General features: G+C 43.1%; 1 protein-coding gene across 5 annotated transcripts in view; it reads right to left on the reverse strand.

Annotated features, from left to right (window-relative positions):
• Nucleotides 1–18445: 18445 nt before the first annotated feature.
• brd1a (bromodomain containing 1a) overlaps nucleotides 18446–22328 on the reverse strand; it is a 40764-nt gene continuing 36881 nt past the window's right edge. For all 5 annotated transcript variants that reach the window (XM_055653046.1, XM_055653050.1, XM_055653048.1 and 2 more), the window contains exons 12-13: nucleotides 21393–21547; nucleotides 18446–20200 (exon numbers count right to left, since the gene is read on the reverse strand). In XM_055653046.1, the coding sequence (XP_055509021.1) occupies nucleotides 20017–20200; nucleotides 21393–21547 (339 nt within the window). In that variant the 3' untranslated portion in view covers nucleotides 18446–20016. The remainder of the gene's footprint in view (nucleotides 20201–21392; nucleotides 21548–22328) is intronic.

Below are 22328 nucleotides of genomic sequence, written 5' to 3' on the forward strand. Positions count from 1 at the left end.
AGATTCAACTTTCACCACCTGGAGTCTGCACATACTCTCCATTAAAACATCTCAATTCAAAACACCTGAGTGAAAGATTTACACCAGGTTTTATTAGGTTTAAGTTCTCGAGGCAATGCTGTAAGTAACTCCAAATTGCTTAATTGGAATAAAATAATGCAAATTGAGTTAAGATTAACATAATTTCTGAGTTGTTGAATTACTGTCACTAAAAACAAAATATGAAACAAAATAGTTGATGGTGTCCATAGACTAATCTAAAATTTATGCAGCCTCATTTTGTTTTAACTTACCTATAAATAATGTAAGCAAACAGATGTTCTTTGGTTTTGGCTTTTAATGATCTTGCACAGATATCATTCCAGGTAACTGATTAGCTTCAGGTTCCCAATTGCAAAGACGATGAAGAGATGTGTGATGTGGACGGGCGGCGTTTCTTTGCTACTCAAACACCCTCAAGTAATTTGGACATTATCTTCTTGTACAATGGGAGCTAAATTTTCACAGCAGTTCTCCAAATAGTCTGCCATAACCTCCAAGGAAAATCCCAGACAGGCTGGTGAAGCAATATAATTGAAGTTTCACCACAGCGCCACAGGAATTTAACCCCAGTCTTTAGTCACATCACTTCATTAAAAAAAAAAAGAATTATAAACAAAGTATAGCAAATTCATTGCCCAATATGTGATCTGTTAGATGATCGCAACTTAAATGACAATTACTTCATAGAAGCTTCAGCACTCAAAGTCAAGAGAAAGGAACAATTAGCCACGATTCCACTTCCAATCATTATTCAGGAACACGTCCTGGAGTGGACCTGGCTCAGAATAGTTGCAGCCCATGGTAAACTGTCTGTTGTCATTCAAGCTTCTTCTCCCCCACCCACTTCTTGTTTTAATTCTTTTCTCCAAGATAATATGAACAATTTGAAGTGGAACATGAGCTTCCTCTCATATTGCTTTCTATAACCATATAAATTATAAGCATGAAGAAATCATTCAGGACTTCAAGTGCTCAGCTCTTACTTGACATAGGTTAGACAATTTAGGGGAAGTGAAGCTGAAATGACAACATGGATCTGAAGTTAGCCTCTAATTAATTAGGAATCTGAGGAAATTCAGCATGTCTCCAAAGAATCTTGGAAACTTCTACAGATGCCCAATGAAAGCATACTGCCATGCTGCACCACAGCTTAGCTTGGGAACTGCTCTGCCCAAGGCCGCAATAAACTGCAGAGTTGTGGACGCGGTGTAGTCCATCACACAGACCTGTCTCCCCACCATTGACTCCATCTACACTTCACAATCCTTCGGAATAGCAGCGAACATTCACAAAGACTTGTTCATTCTTCTCTCTGCTCCCATCTGGCAGAAGGCATGGAAGCTTAAAAGCGTGAACCACCAGACTCAGGAATAGCTGCTTCCCCTCTGTTGCCAAGCTTCTGAATAGTCCTTCAATGTTAGGGTATTTTTGGCACAAAATGTCATTCATTTTGACCCATTAAAATGATGCCAGTGTTCATGATCTCCTTCAATCTCCTCTCACTCCTTGTTATGATCTTGACATCATGTTTGACACAGACGTGGTGGTCGAAGGGCCTGTTCCTGTGCTGTACTGTTTTGTGTTCTATGTTCAATTTCTATTGTTACAGGGTTTTCCATCAATCGGCTCATCAATTGCACCGAGCAGCTGAATCTGCAGCTAACAGCAATGGATTGATAAAGCATCCTTGAAATAACATGCACTTGACCGAGCTTATCATCATCACACTATTTTATCATCCATTCACACTGACTCAGTCATGTACACTTATTAACATATACAGTTAAGGCCTACAGTACCAGAAGAGTCACATATCCCAGAAACAGTCCCATCAGCTCACTGAATCTGCACAAACCATCAAACATTAGATAGAGTGGATGTGGAGAGGATGCTTCCATTCGTGGGAGAGTCTAGGAAAGATATCATAGCCTTAGATTTAAAGGACATTCTTTTAGGAAGGAAATGAGGAGGAATTTCTTTTCAGTCTGAAAAAGGGTTTTGGCCCAAAACGTTGCCTATTTCCTTTGCTCCATAGATGCTGCTGCACCCGCTGAGTTTCTCCAGCACTTTTGTCTACTGAGGAATTTCTTTAGTCAGAGGGTGGTGAACCTGTGGAATTCTTTGCCACAGAAGGGTGTGAAGGCAAAGTTAGTGGACATATTTAAGGCAGTGATAGATAGATTCTTGATAAGTATGCGTGTCAGAGGTTATGGGGAGAAAGCAGGAGAACGGGGTTAGGAGGGGGAAGATAGGTCTGCCATGATTGAATGGCAGAATAGACTTGATGGGTTGAATGACCTAGTTCTACTCCTATCACATGACCATCAAACCATCAAGGGAGGCACGGTGGCACAGCAGTAGAGTTTCTGCCTTATAGCACCAGAGCCCCAGGTTCAATACTGACTATGGGTGCTGTCTGTACAGAGGTTGTCAGTTCTCCCCATGACCACGTGGGTTTTCCCCGGGTGCTTTGGTTTCCTCCCACACTTCAAAGACGTACAAGTTTGACGGTTAATTTAGCTTCCGTAAATTGTCTCACATGTGTAGGATTAGTGTATGGGTCGAGACCCTTCATCAGACTAAGAGTCAGGGAGGGAAACTCAGGAGTTATGGGAAGGTCCATTATTTTAATGCTTTATACACAACTTCCCATTACCTTTATCCGTCAAACCGAAACTATGAAAAATAGTAATCTACATTTTTTTGCACATCATCTAGGTACCCTCTCAGTGCCTCTAGAGGCAGAACTGTTCTGGATATACCAGAGATAGTCCATCACTGTTCAGCTCTGCAATAACCACAAAAAAGCTTAGAGAGATTCTTTGAAAAATGTCTGAAAGCTTACATCGTGAACACTGTCACCTAGTTAGAATAGATCAACAGAAAATATTCATACTGCAATTAAAATGAACAGGCAAACTTTTCTGCTTGAAAAGTTGCTAACACGATTGTAACTCTCTGGCGGATTTTTATGTTTGCGTTAGATGAGCACATCATCCATCAGCATGAATTATTCATGCACCGATCGAGCAGACTATTGTGCTAATTTAGTACTAACACTTGATTAATGCATATTCTCCATCTTAGAAAATGATCGTACATGAAAGGAGGAATCAATATTCCCCATGTTGTTGCACCAACCCTTTGAGAATTGTCATTGTATATATCTACCAATGCAATTGCTGCATTTAAAAAAAATGAGAACAGAATATGCTGGAGATACTCAGTAGCTCAGGTGACATCAATGGCAGCAGTTTCTTGATTAGAACGGGTGTCAAGGGTTATGGGGAGAAGGCAGGAAAATGGGATTAGGAGGCAGAGATCAGCCATGATTGAATGGCGGAGTAGACTCAATGGGCCGAATGGTTTAATTCTACTATATTTTGTGATAGAGCTTCAGCCTCACAATGCCCGAGCTCCAGGTCCTGACTTTGGGTGCTATTTGTGTGGAGTTTGTAGGTGCTTCCTGTGACTGCTTGGGTTTCCTCCAGGTGCTCCAGTTTCCTCCCACACCTCAAAGACATGTGGGTTTGGCCTCTGGGAAATTGTTTTAGTGTGTAGGGAGTGGGGAGAAAGTAGCATAGCATAGATCATTTGTGAAAGAATAATCAATGATTGACGTGGATTCGGTGGGCCTGTTTCATTGCTGTATCTCTGAAGTAAAACCTAAAAAGAGTTAGCATTTCAAGCCAATTAACTTTCCACAGAATCTGAAACATTAACTCTGATTCTCTCACCAGATATGCTGCTTGGCTTGAAAAATATCACCAGCACTTTCTGTTTTTATGTCACTGTTCTCAACACCAGCAGTTTTTTGGCATTGGCATCTATCTATACTATTACTAAAATTCTCATCTTGTCTTTTTTTTTTTAAATTTGTGCAAAAATGGTACCCTATATTGCTAGGACTTTTTCGCCACCTTACTCACTGTTCTCCTCTGCTCCAAGCGCACCAATTTTTGTTCCAATTGGTGGAATATTACAAAAGTTATGAAGGTTTAAAAATCGTGAGATCAGCAGATTGGTCTTCTTGCCTGTCAGTCACTATGAAGGTAACGCCCCTTCCGGCACCCGCTGTCAATCACCGGGGTGAGGAGAATAAATCCTCGGAGGCGGGGCTAAGTCCAGAGTCCGTGAGTGAGAGATTCCAGCCGCTCAGCCCGAGAGCTGACAACTCGAGGGCTGCCCAGCCCAAGAGCCGCCCAGCCCGAGAGCTGCTCAGCCTGAGAGCTGCCAGCATGAGAGCCCCCCCCCCCCCCCCCCCTCCCCCCAACCCCACATATAAAATCATGTGTATAAAATCATGAGGTGCATATATAGGGTGTATGCACAGTCTTTTTCCTAGCATTGAGAAATCAAGAACTAGAGGGTATAGGTTTTGTAGATAAAGTGAATACAGTATTTTACCTGGGGTTGGGAAATCGAGAACTGGAAGGCATAGGTTTAAGGTGAAAGATTTAAGAGGAAGCCGAGAAGCAACTTTTTCCACACAGAGTGGTGGGTACACCAAAAAAGTGTGTTGGTGTACCCACCACTCTGTGTGGAAAAAGTTGCAGACACAGACTGCACACACTGCACACACACACCAAAACACACACACACACACAGCAACACAAGCACCAACACTCTCACACACACACACAGGCGCACATATACCAACTCATTCACACACTGACACACACCAACGCGCACACTGACAGACACCCACACACAGATATATACACACACACACAGACTGTTACCTGATAACTGTTCAGAACAAACTGAACAGTTATCAGGAATGTTATCTTTTGTTCCCTATCAAGTAGCATTAGATACTTTCCCACAGCGCATCATAGATGATTAAATCTTACTGTTGATGTCAAACTGTTTCACCTTGATACTCACTGTGCTAACACAATAGCATTGTATTTTTGATAAATTTGGATGGCTAACACCTGCCATCTTTACTCTCATCCTATGACAAATAAGTAATGTTTGAAGAATATATTTTAAGGTAAAAATTCATAATGTGGTCACAAAGCTGTGATAGAAATTCTTAAAAGTTATATTTCTTTCCTACTAAATTTTACAAAGTCAGTTTGTTGTACTCGATAAATGGAAACTGCTAGAAATATACATTGTCAGCCTATGAATAAAACTTCTTTATATCGCTGTAATAAAGATGAGCTAAGTGTTCAGTGAATCTTTTTTTTACAACTTAAATTGAATTGACTATGTAATAGGACGGCAGTGAACCATTAGAATGAACATTAAAACAAAGCATACAATGAAATATAACATAAATTAATTGTTTTCCCCCATGCTAATTTTAGGATGACAGGTAATAAAGTAGTGGACTCATGTAGTTAATTAACTACACATGGGTCTCATGCAGACTCAATGTGTCATTGTCAGTTTCTATAACCTTGCAGGTAAAAGATTGGGTTGCAAAAAAGTGATTAATGAAAAGAATATGCCACACCAACAGTAAAAGATCACCAATGTTCCTTTGCAGCAGCATGCTCAGTTTCTAACTAGTCAAAATAATTAGTGATTATTTTATCATAAGGAACCTGCAACATTTGTAAAATACTTTTACTATTCAATTTGGCTTCATCTGTAAACGTATCTTTTAGCTGTTTAAAAAGCAATAAAGCCCATGGAATCCAATTGGATCAGTACTTGGAGTGGATGACACTCAATTCTCACTTGCTGGCCTGTGTGGCAATATCCCTGGTGGCTCACTTGAATATTGTGACCTCATTAATGAGTCCTCTGCTCTTTAGAAAACAGGATTGTGTTCCCAATATTAATTTGGGAAACTCAGAATTACTAAATTAATCTCAATCTCTTACATTTTTTCCTCTTTCCATCTCTCTCCCCATTATTATGGTTCCCATTGGTGCTTGGGCATAAATATGTTCTTTTTAAACATAGTGTAGCGGCAGATTTTTATTTCTTTCAGGTAATTAGCACCATGGCCACTATTTGGATGAGAATGGTTGAAGGGGGTGGCTTCTAAATGCATGCAAGCTCACTCACAGAGACCTTCAGAGCTTCTTCTCAGACATTCCTCTCTAATTTTACCATTAAGAATAACAGATTCATGTAAATTATTTAAATTCCTCCAGTACAATAGAATAGATGGTTAATTTGTTTGAAATCACTCCCTTCAAAATGTTGTGTTATTTTGTATTAGGTTTTTACAGCAACTAAAGTGGAATCTTAATTTAGTGAAAATGTGTTTAATGACAAGCCTTGCTAGCTATGCAACATGCATGAAGCTGTGCATAATCCCACCTACTTAGACAAATGTCTGAATAATTTACCACCTAAGAGAGACCAATTGTTGCTATGAGTCCATCCACAACTTTCCGTACCATTCAGAAAATGAAGATCAGAATGGAGACTCATGATAACCAGCCAATTGATTTTCACTTAATATTTGCTGATTTCTAGCTATTTGTATATATGATAAATCAGGACATTGAATGTTCTGATCCGTAATTATGTGCAATATACCACAGCTTTAACACATTATTTAAACGTGTTTTATTTGTTGAGAATCATAAATTATACCTTTCATTTAAAACAACTATAACAAAGCTTGGTCTGCACATTTTTATTGTAATTGTTGAATTTAATAATTCAATATTTTTCAATTAAAGAATTTCCATTGCTTGATAGTGTTCATATAGATATAGAAGGGCAGGTTATTATCTTCTAACGGATCCTCCATCTAACACTATATTCCTACTTTCATCCCATTCACCATGACAACTTTTGTGTTGAGAAATCTTAATCTCCTTCCTAAATATATGCACTAACTTGGCATCCACGGTTTTGAGTGCCAGTGATTTTGACAAGTTCACCATCCTCCAAGTGAAGATTTTTTTTTCCTAATCAGTGGTAAATCTCATACTCTGTGTCCTGAAACACAATACAGGATCCACTGCCAGGGAAAACAATCTTCCCAGATCCAATCTATCTCACCATGTCTGTAATCTGCATACTCCATTACACACCCCTTAAACTTTAGTAAATACATGCCTCAGCGATCCTTGCTCTTCTCATACAACGGCTGAAATAACAGCAGGACTGGCAACACAATGCTCCAGGGTTTAGATGTTTCAGATGTGATGAAACTGAGGAATGTAAAAAAGTAAAACTGTTGCAATACTGAATGCCACAGCTGCGCGAAGAGAGGACATCTTGGAGGTCTGAACCAGTGAGGCCATATAGTGCTCAACAATAAGAAAAGTGCAATCACTGTGGTGGGATTGCATTGCAGGCTTCCGAACAGCCATCAGAAGATAGCGGAACAGATATGTAGGCAGATCATGGAAAACCCTACAAAACAGGGTGTTGTCGTGCGCGATTTAAAATTCCTCAATATTGAGTGGGACTTCCTTAATTCCATAGTCTTAAATGGGACTAAGTTTGTTACATGCATCCAGGAGTATTTATTAAAACAACGTGTCAATATTTCGACTGGGGAAGAGTCCATACTAGACTTTATATTGGTGGATGAGCCCTGCATGAGGTTTCAAATTTCAGCATGAAAGCATTTTGAGACAGTGGTTACAATTTCATAAGTTTTAAATTAGTTTTGGATAAGGGTAAGAATAGTTCTCAGGTGAAAATGCAAAATTTGGAGAAAGCTAATTACAACAATATTAGGCAAGTTCTTAGAAAAGTAAATTGGGAGTGGCTGTGCAGGGGTAAATCCACAACTTACATGCGAGTCTTTTAATGGTCAGCTGGTTATGGGCCTGTCCCACTTAGGTTATTTTTAGACGACTGCTGGCGACCGTCATAGTCGTAGCTGGTCACCGAAAAACCTGCGACTGGACCCCCTTCGACATAAAATTTGAAATAAAATCATTTACTTTTAACAACAACAAAAAAACCCCGCTGTCAGCACCGGTGACAACGTACGTTAACCTGGTGACAACCTACGTTAACCTGGCGACAACTACGCCAGCACCTATATCAGAAGTCAAGCTACGCTCATTGACGTCAAACCCACTGTAGCCGACTCTGGAGTGGAGGGAGGGGGCGGGGGGAGGTGGAGGGAGGGGGGAGAGGGGAGGTGGATGGAGAGGAGATGGGGGATGGAAATGGCATTTAGACAGACACAAGAATGGCCATGGAATGAAAGAGTATGTACCATGTGCAGGCAGATAGGGTTAGATTGATCAGCATCATGTTTGGCACTGACATGGTGGGCCAAATGACCTGTCCCTGTACTGTTCTGTTCTATGTAACAGTTTTGCTATCACTGTTGCCCTCCCTTCAAGGGAAGAGTAAGGTTTCTGAGGGAAGGATAACTAAACTGCATTCAATACACTGGCCGCAGAACACCAAGACACCATAGAATTGTCCTGTAACATTGGAAGATTTGTTTCATTTGAACAATGCCAAGATAAACATGTCTTTAACGATTTCAGAATATCAATATTTTGAATATATAAAATGAATAAAAGCCCATCAAGTTAAAATCTCCCAGTTAAATGAAATTCTACTTATTCAGTGCCAAGCAGTGTCATTACCATGGCATGTCAAACATAATTGGATTCTGAAATGCTTATCAATTTGATTGATCTCCGCAAATTAAAGATTAACAGTTAATAAGAAATTCAACATGACATCTATTTTAACAATGTGAATTGAGTCAAAGGATTCCAGAAACAGCCTTATTATTAACCTCTCTCTTGTTTACAAAATCAGTAGTGCACTAATTGATAAATGTTTCAAATCTGAGATTACATTAACACAGTGGCGATCATGAATAGGTGATGTTCCAGGTCAAGACCGTTCCTCAGATTCTACCCCTTTGCTTAAAATTCCATGTTAGCTGTTCACCCAAAATTAACATATGAATGAGACTGGGGAAAATCCTGAGGTCCGTGGCAGTATCACTGATTTCAAAACAAATTGTATGTATGTCGGTAAGATGACTTGTGAGAAGCCACATTCATTTTGATGAAATATACAAAGATTAACAAAGGCATTTTTCGTTGCTAAACCTAGCCATGTGGACGAATAGCCTAGAAATACATTTCCCCCAATTTCCCTATCGACATTTGCACCAGGAGATCAGGAGAACGAGGCTCAGAAGCAAACGTGAAGTAAAATTCAGTGTGTTGCTGAAAAATAATTACTGGCTGATGTTGTAATCAAACTGTTGAAGGCAGTCTAAATATATGTAATGATAGCCAGTTATTCATGCCATGGGCTGGAGGTTGTAATTTATTTTTAAGAAGTTAGTCATTAAATCTTCAATTTCATAATTGCTAAGTGTAAGCCCCCCTTTTTGCATCTTTCTACTCAATTTCTCTTATTCATCAATTTATTTCCCATTAATTTATCTTTGAAGTGAAAACTGCTAACTAGATATTAGATTGTGAAGCACAATACTTTGTGTTAGATGACCCTGTTTAAGTGAAAAATAAAATGCTGTCAAATCATAATCTTACATTGTGAATCACCTGATAGTCATTTGTGTTCCTCCTTGCATCTGTGTTGTAACATAGAGACATTGACAAGTACTGTGGATCCCAAGAAATGCAATGTAACTTAGAGGGATCTCCTTGAACAAATTCCAGACTGGACAGACTCAATTGGCTCTTTGTCATTTACTATCCATTTGCACAATGAGACTATTGCCCCACATTTACCCCTATGCTTGACTATTTTGCAGTGCCAGTGGAGGACGTACACAATGAATCTCAAAAATCTGGGTTTGGTGTAGGGAAATTGAACAAATGGATCATTTGCTATAGGTTGCGTGGGTGGGTGGGAAGGTCAGCACTGGGGTACTGGGAGTGTGGGTGATGGTTCTGATTGAGTGATTGGCAGGTAGGTGCAAGAGCTTCGTGCTATAATGCGAAGGCTGATAACAGGTGATCAGATCAGACATATAAGCATGGTGGGGATCAATATTCTTGGGAGTGGTGAATGGAGATTGATTATTTAACACATGTGACATGTCACAGTGAAATTCTTTGTTTTGCATACCATGCACAAAGTAGGGTGCCGACAGTTACAAAGTATTCAATGGTCCCTCTTTCTTTTCCACGCCATTCTCTCGGCACCCAATGCAGGCCCATACGACCTCTGGCACCGACTGCAAGATCCTCTCATGGACGACTCCATTGGGTGAGTTGGGCCTACTGTTGAGCTTGGCCCCACTACTCGACGGGAACACAAGATGTAAAGGGGACTTACCTCCATCTCAAAATTAAACAGAATACAGTACTTTCTCATGAAAGAAGGTTCCCATAGGTCTGTGGTCAACATTGCAAAGAGTGTAAATGAGTGGGCTGCACATTCAATGGGAAGGCATCCAGGAGGTGGGCAACTGTGGCTGGTAAAATGGGATTTTGCAGATGGGAAGAATGGATTTTTTCACGTCCTACAAAAGAAAGGCTTGAGTGGACCGGTTGTGGGATTGGGGTGGATGTAATGGAGGACAGTGCTGTGCTTCAAGGAGAGACTGGAAGCAAATTTTAAAATGGATAGAAACAAATGCTTTCATGTACATTAATTAATAAGCCTTGCATTATGGAGCCTCAGATTTTCTGGAACAGATGCCTTTGAAATGCTATGAGAAAAATTGGGGGTCTTTTGTTTTTGATGGTATTATTTTTGAGAAATGTTTGTGATTAGAGCTAGGTGACTGAAGACATTAGTGGTAAGGAAGTACAATTACCATTTTCAAACCAATTTCAAGAACAATTAGGTCAGGGACATGTTTTGGGGAGCAATATGGTTAGTCTTTGAACAACTATAACTGTATCATTCAGGAACCCACCCCCCAGGATATTGTTTGAGATGTGTGTAGATGGATGTAGATGGTTTATGCATGCAACCTATAATGTAGCTACCTCAATACCACTAACCACACCCAGTCATCTCAGTATAACTGCGATATCTTCCCCTTGCTCCTCCCTTGGTTCCAGTACGCCTGAAGACAGATGCAGTCAGTACTGGGCCGTGTTAAACATGTGCCTTTATTAAAGACTCAGTAAAGTTACAGTGTGTCAGACTTAACTCCTTTACATGGTGTCAGTAAGTTAAACGCGCACCTCCTGTTTATCGGGTTTTATTTGCTCCTAGTTTTACTAGTGTTTAATTCCCCATTTAACATGGCATTCTCGTGCCGCAAGCCCTCTCCCCTTGTCTTTGACGCTGACATTGCGGAGCGATGGGCTACTTTCGTGATGGACTACAACCACTTCATCAGCATCGTGCACCGAAACGACCCTGATACGGTCATAGCCTCACTCCTGCTGAACCTTGCCGGTCCCGATGCTATGAAGCAGGCTCAGACTTTCACATACAATCCAGCGGTCCTGGATGACAACGACCAGGTCGTCGAGCCGGCGGAATCTGCCAACGACCCGGTATATCTCTTACGCAAGTTTGCGGAGATTTGTGACTTCCCCTCCAACCGTATATTGGAGTGGGTTAGATTCTTCACAAGGAAGCAGCAGCCTGATGAACCTGTTGAATGTTTTATCGCTGACCTGCGCTACCTTGCTCAGCGGTGCAGTTTCGAGAACATGCGTGATCAGCTCACCAGAGATATTCTGATCACCGGCATGCTAGACCAGAAGCTACGAGCAGAGCCGCTGGGAAGACCGGATCTCACCCTGACTGAGGCTATGCATGCATGCCGTATAGCTGAGGTGGTTGACCCGCCACGTAGGCAGAGGGGATCTGATAATCGGGCTATTAATCTGACTGGTGTTGCTATGCCCCGTCGCAAGCAAGACAACGTTCGCCCTGAATCGCGGCTGACTTATGCCGCTCGGGTCCCGTTTGTCAAGAAGTGCCCCAACTGCAACTATGTCCACTCTATGCAGTCGCAATGCCCAGCATTTGGGAACGCTTGTAATTTCTGTAAGAAGATGAACCATTTCTCAGCTGCCTGTCGCTCCCGTGGGAGCGTTCCTCCAGCTCCCAGATAAGTTTTAAACAACCTTCAACAAGTTGATAACGAATTTGCTTCAGTCTTCTGTCGACACTGCCCTCGACTCTGAACCCAGCATTTCCATGGAAGACGCCAGTGTTTATTCTCTCCTTCATAATCAATCTCGCCTCCCCAATCCTTCTGTGCTTGTCACTGTCAACAACAAGTCCTTCACTGCTAAGCTCGACACGGGGGCGAAGGTGAATGTTATGTCAACATCCCTGTTAAGGAAGATAAGGAATAATGAGCTGTTAACTGCCGATCGCACCATATTGCGTGCTTATGGGGGAGAGGAGCTAAAACCTGTGGGGAGGGCCACCTTCCACTGCGTGCTGAAGAAATCTTCGCGTGACCTGTCGTTTTTCATTCTTGACTGTGACTGTGTAACTCTGTTGTGCAATCAGGCGTGTCAGGATCTCGGGCTGGTGTCCTTTGACCGTACTGTCCACGAAGTGCGGGTGATGCTGGATCCACTCTCCGAGTACCCTGACCTATTCGATGATGAACTGGGTAAGCTGCCCCTTGTATACAAGATCGCAACTGACCCGTCGGTTGTACCAGTGGTCCGTGCTCCACACAGGGTGTCGTTTGCCATGAAGAGCAAGGTCGAAGCCATGCTGAAGAACATGGTTGACATGGGAGTGCTTGAAGCTGTCAGCGAACCCACCGAGTGGGTCTCCACCATGGTTGCCACCATGAAGAAGGGTAAGAGCGAGATACGGGTGTGCATCAACCACAAAGACTTAAATCTGGCAATAAGACGTCCTCACTACCCTATGAGGACTGTAGAAGATGTTGCTGCCCAGGTCGGTCAGGCCACGGTGTTCTCTGTCCTTGATGCCAGGAGCTCATTCTGGCAAATACCTCTAGACAAACACACCTCAGACTTAACCACTTTTGGCACCCCCTTCGGAAGATTCAGATTTTTGCGGATGCCGTTCAGCATCAACCCTGCCAGCGAAGTGTTTCAACGCTCCATGGAGCAACTGTTTGCTGACCTGCCGTGTGCCATTATCGTGGATGACATCCTGGTTTATGGGAAAGATGCTGCTGAGCACGACCACAACCTCCGACGGATTCTAGACCACGCTCGCCAAATCAACTTAAAACTTAACCCGTCAAAGTGCAAGTTCCGTGTAGCTGAAGTACCCTATGTTGGCCACATCTTCACAGCACACGGGCTGAAACCTGATCCGCAAAAGACCAACGCTATCTCCGAGCTGGCTGCCCCGACCGACGTGACCAGCCTGCAGCGTTTTCTGGGCATGGCCAACTACTTGGGAAAGTTCATACCCGATCTCAGCGAGCTGAGCGCACCCCGAGGCAACTGACGAAAAAAGACATTGCCTGGCCCTGGTTTCCCCAACACCAGCAGGCTTTCGACCGTCTCAAAACAAAGTTGATTAGCACACCGACTCTCAAGTTTTTCGATCTGCAACGCCCTATTGTAGTTACGTGTGATGCTTCCCGCTTCGGACTCGGCGCTGCCTGCCTGCAACTCCATGATGACGGCTCGCTGCAGCCCATTTCTTATGCCTCGCGTACCATGACAGACACTGAGCAGCGCTATGCACAAATCGAGAAGGAGCTTCTTGCGGTTGTGTTCGCCTGCTCCAAGTTCAAGGACTTCTTTTTCGGTACCAGGTTCACCGTCGAGATGGATCATCAACCCTTGGTGACCATCCTCAATAAGCCTTTCCATGTCGCTCCAGCTAGACTCCAGTGCATGATGTTACAGCTCCAGCGGTTCGACTTTCTGATCGTGTACAAGAGGGGCACCGAGATGCATGTGGTCGACGAGCTGTCCAGGGCCCCCCGGTCCTCCTGTGACAGGCACCCCTACGAGCAGGAGGATCTGCAGGTACTGAATGTCAACTTTGTTCCCTCTAAACAGCTGCAGTGCCTGGTTGAGCACACTGCCAACAACTCCGACCTGCAACAGCTCGCAGCTGTCATCCAGCGGGGGTGGCCCAACAGACGCACCTAGCTGCCTGCGGGCGCCCACCCTTTATTTCTGGTCCACGACGAGCTTGTGCTCCGGGACGGTATCATCATCAAGGGTCACGAGGTGGTCGTCCCTGCCTCCCTATATGACTTGTACTACAACGCTGCCCACATGGGGCATCCCGGAGCCGATGCCACCATCTCACATGCCCAAGAACAATACTATTGGCCTGGCATGGCCAAGTACATTAAAGCCCGAGTAGCCTCCTGTCCTGATTGCAACACTCTTACCCCACACCAGCAGCAGCCACTTCTGCAGCAGCCTGCGCCTGCCATGCCCTGGACCTCGCTGGTTGCTGACATATTCGAATGGCGAGGCAAGCACTACCTGGTGTTGATTGACATACTCCAACTGGTTCGAAGTAGACCGTCTCCCTGCTATCACCTCTGAAATGGTTATCAGTAAGCTGTGCAGACATTTTGCTACCTTTGGGTCCCCGGTCCGCTTGCAGACCGACAACGGCCGTCAGTTCACCAGTGCAGAATTCCAGGCTTTCGCTGTGAAGTGGAAGTTCACTCACTATACCAGCAGCCCCGATTACCCGCAGAGCAAAGGCCTGGCCGAGCGAGCTGTCCGCAGTGCTAAGAATTTGCTCGAGCAGTCTCGTCTCTCCAATGGTGACTTCTACCTGGGTCTTCTAAACATTCGCAACATCTCACGGGACCCTACCATGCAATCCCCTGCCCAGCGACTGATGTCCCGCATGCTTCGCCCACCGATGCCGATCGCCCAACAATCCCTGGTGCCCAAGGTCCTCCAGCCTGCCGCCGTCCAGCAACGGATTGCTCACAAGCATGAGATACAGCGCCGCTCCCACGACAAGTCCTGCCGCCCGCTCTCACCACTACTGCCTGGTCAGGCCGTCCGCATGCAGACCGCCATCGGATTCTCCCGACTCGCAACCGTTGTTGGTGTGGACGATTCCCCGAGATCTTACCTGGTGGACTTTGATGGGACTGTCTACCGCCGGAGCCGCCAGCACCTGTTAGCCTGTCATTACTAATTACCCCGCAGCTCCCTGCATGCCCCAGTCAGTTCGCTTGCCACGTTCTCCTCCCTCTGCGCTTCCTGATTCCGGGTGAATGATCTCATCCCCTGCACGCTCCCCCTCTCCTCCTCCTGGCTCACCTGTGCCGGTTGGGTCACCTCCCGCATTCCCAGTTGAGTCTCCGCCGACTTTCTCCTTCCCGGCTGCTACTGCTCCGCCTCCTCTTCTATCTGGTGGGGAGGGTGATGGTGCTATACGCACACACTCGGGTCGGATTGTCAAACCTCCTGTCCGTTACGGTGATTTCGTTTAAATTTGCATGTGTTGTATACTCACACTGCCACTGTTATAACTTCAATTTTAGATTTCTAAGGGAAAGGATGTAGATGGTTTATGCATGCAACCTATAATGTAGCTACCTCAATACCACTAACCACGCCCAGTCATCTCAGTATAACAGTGATATCTTCCCCTTGCTCCTCCCTTGGTTCCAGTACGCCTGAAGACTAGATGCAGTCAGTACTGGGACGTGTTAAACATGTGCCTTTATTAAAGACTCAGTAAAGTTACAGTGTTGTCAGACTTAACTCCTTTACAACGTGTAACTCTTCCTGTAAACAAAATGTGGTGAAAACAAAATTGCATTTACAATACCTTTTCAGAGGGATTGTAGCAAGGGGGAAGGAAAAGTGAAAAAAAAGGTTTTGGTGGAATAGAGTCTGGCAAGTGATAGTTGGATCTAGATGAGAGGAGTTTTGATTGGCAGATGGGTGGAATAAGTGACAGAGGCTAGAGGATGAAAACGAGAGGAGAGAAGTGTAAAGCCAGAGAGAGGGATAGAGATGGAAGGGAGAAGGGGTTGTAATGACAGAATGGGAGAAATGGGTCCAGGGCTGGATTTACGTCTAAGCTAGACAAGCTTGAGCTTAGGGCCTCGAGATCTAGGGGGGCCTACTCACTTCGCTGCCTCACTGGACCGTCGAACCTCGCCGACCATCTGCCCACCGGTACCTCCTACTCTTTGCCTGCTGACCCTCGCCACTCCACCGCCCTCCAGCAGCCCGCAGCCATTGCGTTACCTGCAGCCTGGACTCAGCACCGGGCCTGAAACATCCACGCTGCAGACTCCAATTCCCCCGGGTTTGACTGCGCTGGGTCCTAGTGCGTCCCAAAACCCTAGCAATCTCAGTGGCTGTTCCACTGGGTCTTCCCCATTCCCCTCAAACTATGTGACCCCAGCTCTTCCCCACCCCCCCCCCCCACACTAGTCCTCATACCCCCCCTACCCCCTGACCACCCACCACCCCCCCCATCAAACATCGCCTCGGCCTCAGTCCACTCACCTGCCTTCCTCCGGTCCCAACCACCATCCCTGCCGTGTGTTCACCTTCCCCCCTGACCTCCCCCTCTCTGATACCAAATGGTCTGTCCTCAGCAGAGGTCTCACCTTTGTCCCCGTCCGTCCCCACCTCAATGAGTTCCGCACCTGCCGCGATTTGGAGCTCTTCTTCCGTCGCCTCTGCCTCACACCGTTCTTCCATGGGAAGGAGTCCTCGCCCCCATTGATGATCCCGTTTCCCCGTCTCCAACGGACCCCCCCCTCTTGGACCCCCCCCCCCCCCCCCCCCTCATGGCCATTGGTAATGAAATTTGCGGGGTCACCATCCGACGTCGGAACGGGAGAACATTCTCAGCAGCTTAGACTTCCGAATCGGCCACTTCCTACCGGAGACCGCGGCTCCCGAAGTCCACAGGCTGAGCTGGGTGGAGATTCACGCTGGCGGCCCTCGGCAAAGGGTTCCCAGGGCTCCGCGATATTAAAATCAGCACGGCCCGAGGCTGGGAGCTCCGCAAACCACAGCTCCATGATGTTGAAGCAGCAGGCCCAACACTCCAGAGCTTCAAACTGCGATCCAGGTTAGGCATCACCTGCTCCGCGGTGAATCCAATATGTATTTTAAAACCAACTGTTTAATGACAACATACAGTAGGATCTAAAAGTGTCATACTGTCACTGTTGGGTAGTCATGGTCCTCTAGTCGGGGGGGGGGGGGGGGGGGGGGGCTCATAAGTAAGTGAAATATCTTAGGGCCTCTCTTCATCTAAATCTGGCCCTGAATGGGTGATTTCAATGTTCGAGCTTTCTAAGCCCTTCCAGCTTTCTTCACCCTCACCCAAATCAGCCAGAAGGGTCTCAACAAGAATGTTCTATACATGTTCTACTCAGATGCTGCCTGACCCTTTGTGTTGCTGCAGCACTGAGGAACAAGGAACTGCATATGCTGGGTTTACCAAAAAAAATGACAATGCATGCAATTGATTGTAAACTACCCAAGCTGGAGAACCTGCCGTTAGTGGAGAGGCCAGTGCGGCGATCAATGATGGCAATGACTGACGGACGAGGACAGACACGCAGAAGTGAGGACGCCGTTGCCAAGGGAAGGAACAAAGGAGGACCCGGCCGTGAGGGATGGGAAAAGCAATGGGGATCTGGCGTGGGGGGACCACTGCGAGGGAGGAGGAATGGAGGGCCCGGCATGAGGGGAGAGCCGTGAAGGAGGGGGAGAGGGGGAAGAACAAAGGGGGACCTGACACATAGTTTCAATTCAATTGAATTCCAAGCCAAATACAAGTTGCAGTTTCTCCAGTTTGTGTGTGGCCTCATGCTGGCAATGGAGACCATGGACAGAAAGGTTGGAATGGGAATTAAAATGGTTAGCAACCAGGGGGTCCAGTAGATCTCATCAGTTAGAGTGCATGTGAATGGTCAAACAGTCATCTATTATACTTTTGGTCTCGCTGATATAAAGGAGGTCACATCAGGAGTACTGAATCCAGTAGACAAGGTTTGAAGAGGTGCATGCGAACCTCCGACTCGCCTGAAAGAGCTGTTGAGGTCCCTAGATGCCCACTGTGAGGGAGTGCAAGGAAAGTACCAGGAGAAGGGGGTGGGGGAGCAGGAGGTTGGGTGGAAAGGAATGGCATCAAATATCTTTCCAATTTGTTTCTGTATCTGGTAAATAGTCAAGAGGTCTTCATAACCTAAGATAGGCCTAAAAAAAGTTTTAGAAATCATACTTCAAATGGGTTTTACAGTAAATAACACATTTTAGGTCAGAGAATTCTTAAGACTGTTAGTTAAAATAATTTCAGTTACTTAACATACTTCAGTAAATTTCCAAATAATTATACGTCATTTTACTTCGAAACACTGGGAATAATGTAACGGTTCACAGAATCAAAATTAATATGATTAAAACAGCACCCATGACCTATTCCATATCCAAAAGAAAATCCATGTACATCTCCAATCAACAGAAAATGTAAAAACTAGTTCAATTTACAAACACACTGTATAAAACACACCAAGATTCTGACTGCCATGGTAGGTATCTGCGGATGTAACTTCTGTTATAAACACCCAACAGCCCCCAAACACACACAATTATGCACTTTAAGGAATATGCAACAGATTGCATCACATTTATTCCTTCCCAAAGTAGGTTTAAACGGATGTGCCTGTGGTCAACCAAACATTTGTTCTATTGTTTTAACACTTTACAAATTTCAGTTTCAAACCAGTTCCGTTGCTTATAAAAGTTACTACAAAGCAAATCTGTACACTTTCTACAATAAATTAAGAAACAATGCAGGCACAAATTGTTTTAAAAAATTTGTGTACAGGTCCCATAGTAAATCACAGCAGGAAAGAAATGTAATATTAAATCACCCCTCCCAACAAAGTAAAAAAGTTACAAGTTTGAAGTGAATTCATATACAATTATACACAGGCTACAAAACCACTTAGTACAACAAGCACTCCTGCATTTCAGGGATTCAGGCAGTAAAGATGATCTTATGGGATTTTTTTAATGCTGCATTTCATAAATATGCAAAATCAAACTAACATCCCAGTTTCCCATAAAACATACCTTCACCAAATATTATTTCAAAAGATAATTAGGACTATGTTACATTTTGGTTAATCCTCTTTTTCAGCACCATGAGTTGAATCAACCTAAAGCAGCAAGACAGAAGCAAGGTGTTCATTTAATATTGTTCAAAGGTGAGATTTCCTCCAAATTGAAGACAGAAAAATGAAAATGTATTAAAAAAAAAGAGATAATCAGTACAGCAATAGAATGCAATCTTTAAAGTAATCCATGCACAGTGCAATATTAGTCCCTGGTTAGATTGCCTAAATTGATCAAACTGGATAGGGTTGTTGATTCTCTAATGTTTGTGGTTAAAATCCAGAGACCCAGATCTTTTCCATATACTTGAAAGGACTGCAAATTTTAATATAGCAGTTATTATATTTACAAATATTTAGCTAATGGATTTTTTGATTGAAATCTAGAGTGACAGATATACTGGGGAAACTGTATTCCAATGAACAAGCATACATGTGTTTGATTTTTTATATTATGAAACACAAACCAATCCAAGATATAGTTGAGAAACAAAGAGTCTTTTGGTAAGAGAAATATAAAAGCTCATTTTACTGCTCTATTGCACACCATTTTAAGTTATCTTGATTTTGTTCATGAACTTTTTCAGTATACGCTGCACCAAAATTATCTGTAGCATGGTACTTAGTTACATGAACAGCTTTCTTTATGTTCATTTAATAAGTTACAGAACATTTAGATTATATATAAAAACAACAAAGTACCAGGACAGATGGCGACCAATTTTGACTAACCGAATAATTTACGGTGTGTAGCAATATACAAGTATATACAGTTTTTTTTTCCATGAGTTATAAACACTATGAACAAGTTAATCCTGTTGAAAAAATTATAGCGGAAAGTTTGAATGTTTACACAAAAGGAAATTATGTATGAAAAACATTATTACAGCTGGCAGTGAATAAGTAGGTGCCATTATTTGTTAAGCACAACTACTGAACCAATGATTGAGACAACAGTGGAAAGTACATTCTCTCTGAGAAATTGTTTTGCAAAGTTTCTTGGTTTTAACTTCAACCAGAGGGGTTCATCTCCCAAGCCCGTCACATTTTCAATCAACGTCACTAAAGTCACTCGTTTGTTCACCTTGGACTCTACTTTGATGGAGCACTGCTCGATCAAAAGCAACGCGGACAGATTTCCGAATGGAAGAAGTTCGACCTTCCATCATTTTTATTTTATCTATGGTTTCATCAATACCAAGGGGGACTATTTTGGACTTTGAAAGCCATTGCCTGTGGAGAATGTGAAAGAATGTGGTTAAGAATATATTGCAAAAGGTCTTGTTTTATTTGCAAACAAATTTCAATGTCTCAAGGCTGCCATATAAATTAACTCTTTTTCCAATCAGATAAAATGCTATTATTATGATCAAACAAATATTTTGGGCTAATAACAATAAATAAAATAAAAATAGTAGCCAATATATTTAAATGCATCAAATTTCCTTTCCATCAAAAAAAAAAGGATTTTAGATCGTTGAGAGAAAAACATCTAAGGTAAATCTGGATATTAGACAATATCTCAAAATTACTCGTACAAATGTTATGGTTAAATCATATATGCCAACATTTTAATTGAGGTACTTATCTTAATTTTCTCTTTCCAAACAATTGGTGAATGTGTTATAATATTAAAATTTCAAAAAACCTCACCAAAGCAGAATATTACAAATGCTGGAAATGCTCAATAGATCAGGCAGCAATTGAGGATTCAATTATTTAAATGCATAATACAGTACTTTCTTCAGAACAGATGATAAAAAAAGTAATCAACGAATTTTGACTTTGTTATTCTCTACACAAACCTCCATGATATGCTGAATATCTCGAGCATTTTTTTATTACTTGTCCCATTATTGCTAACAATGCGGTTTTATTATCCACACTGTCCACCAGGATGGTTAATAACGTTTTTGGTACATTGGCCTTAATCAGTCAGGGTATTGAGTATAGAAGTTGGGATGTTATGTTACAGTTGTACAACACTTTTGTGAGGCCGCATTTAGAGATTGCGTTCACATTTGGTCACTCTGCGACAGAAAGGATGTTGTTAAGCTGGAAAGCGTGCTGAGAAGGTCTAAGAGGATGTTGCCAGCACTTGAGGGCCTAAACTATGTGGGCAGGCTAGAACATTATTTATTGGAGCGCAGGAAACTGAGGCATGATATTAGAGGCATGCAAGATCATGAGGGAAATAAATAGGGTGAATGCAGAGGGTCTTCTACCCAGAAAATCAAATACTGGAGGTATTCAACCTTAAATCTCGACTTTTTTTTTTAGCTCTCCATTTGCAGGAATTAGTGCAGGTGTTTTCTCACAGTAAAAGGACTTATCTGGAATTTCCCAAAATTATGAAAGTATGTGACAAATGAAGCTGTAGTTCAAATTGTTACAAAAGAAGATTCTCATTTGGCAAACTACTTACCAACTTCGTTTGTTATCAAAGAACAGAACAAGATAAAGTTTCTCTCCAGCTCTCCTATTCATTTGCTCACCCACTTTCAGTACACCTGGAGGGGGCACAGGAATAGGCACTCCATTGTGGCGAAAACCATTTCGAGGCATCTTGGGATCAATTACCTATTTAAAAAGGAAGGCAGTTTCCCCCCCCAAAAGGTTTTATATACTTAAAAAAACTAAGTTTCAATAATTTCATGAATTAATATTATTAAATCAAAACTTTATAAAAACAGAAATGAAACTTTTAATAGTCCTTTGAACTATTACACATTAATAAAGCTCATTAATTTGAAGAAATCTTTGCATAATTTTAATTTGTTCCCCAATAACCAATTATCCAGAAGAGATTAATTAAATTTATCAAAATTAATAATTATTGTTATATTTTAGTACATCACTAATACCCATGGTTGAATCTTTAAATTCATACTGTCACATCAATGTTTTATTTTATGTTAAAAAAATCTTTCATTTGCCCTCCTGCACAATTTGAAAAGGTGAAAAATTAAGGAATGCGGAGGCTAGACTAATGCCAAACCTCTAAATCCAACATTAGTTATATATATACACACACATACACACACACACATATATATATATATATACACACACACACACACACACACACACACATATACATACATACATATGTAAATTAACGATTGCCCGGTTGCCAATGGCTACCTAAAGTCCCACCGGGCAGCCTAAAAGCCGTGTCATTTTGCCAGGCTTGGCCCCCCCATTCCATCTCTCCCTGCCGGGTCTCCGCTCTCTAGCCGCTCCTCATCCGCCGGCATGGCCAGCCGCCTTGCACATGCGCACTGCCACCACATCCTCGGCTGCCCAGCACATACACACTGCCACGGCCTGCACATCCTCCTCCTGCACATGCGCACTGCCA

The sequence above is a fragment of the Leucoraja erinacea genome, chromosome 22, assembly GCF_028641065.1.
Source record: "Leucoraja erinacea ecotype New England chromosome 22, Leri_hhj_1, whole genome shotgun sequence".
Lineage (NCBI taxonomy): Eukaryota > Metazoa > Chordata > Chondrichthyes > Rajiformes > Rajidae > Leucoraja > Leucoraja erinaceus.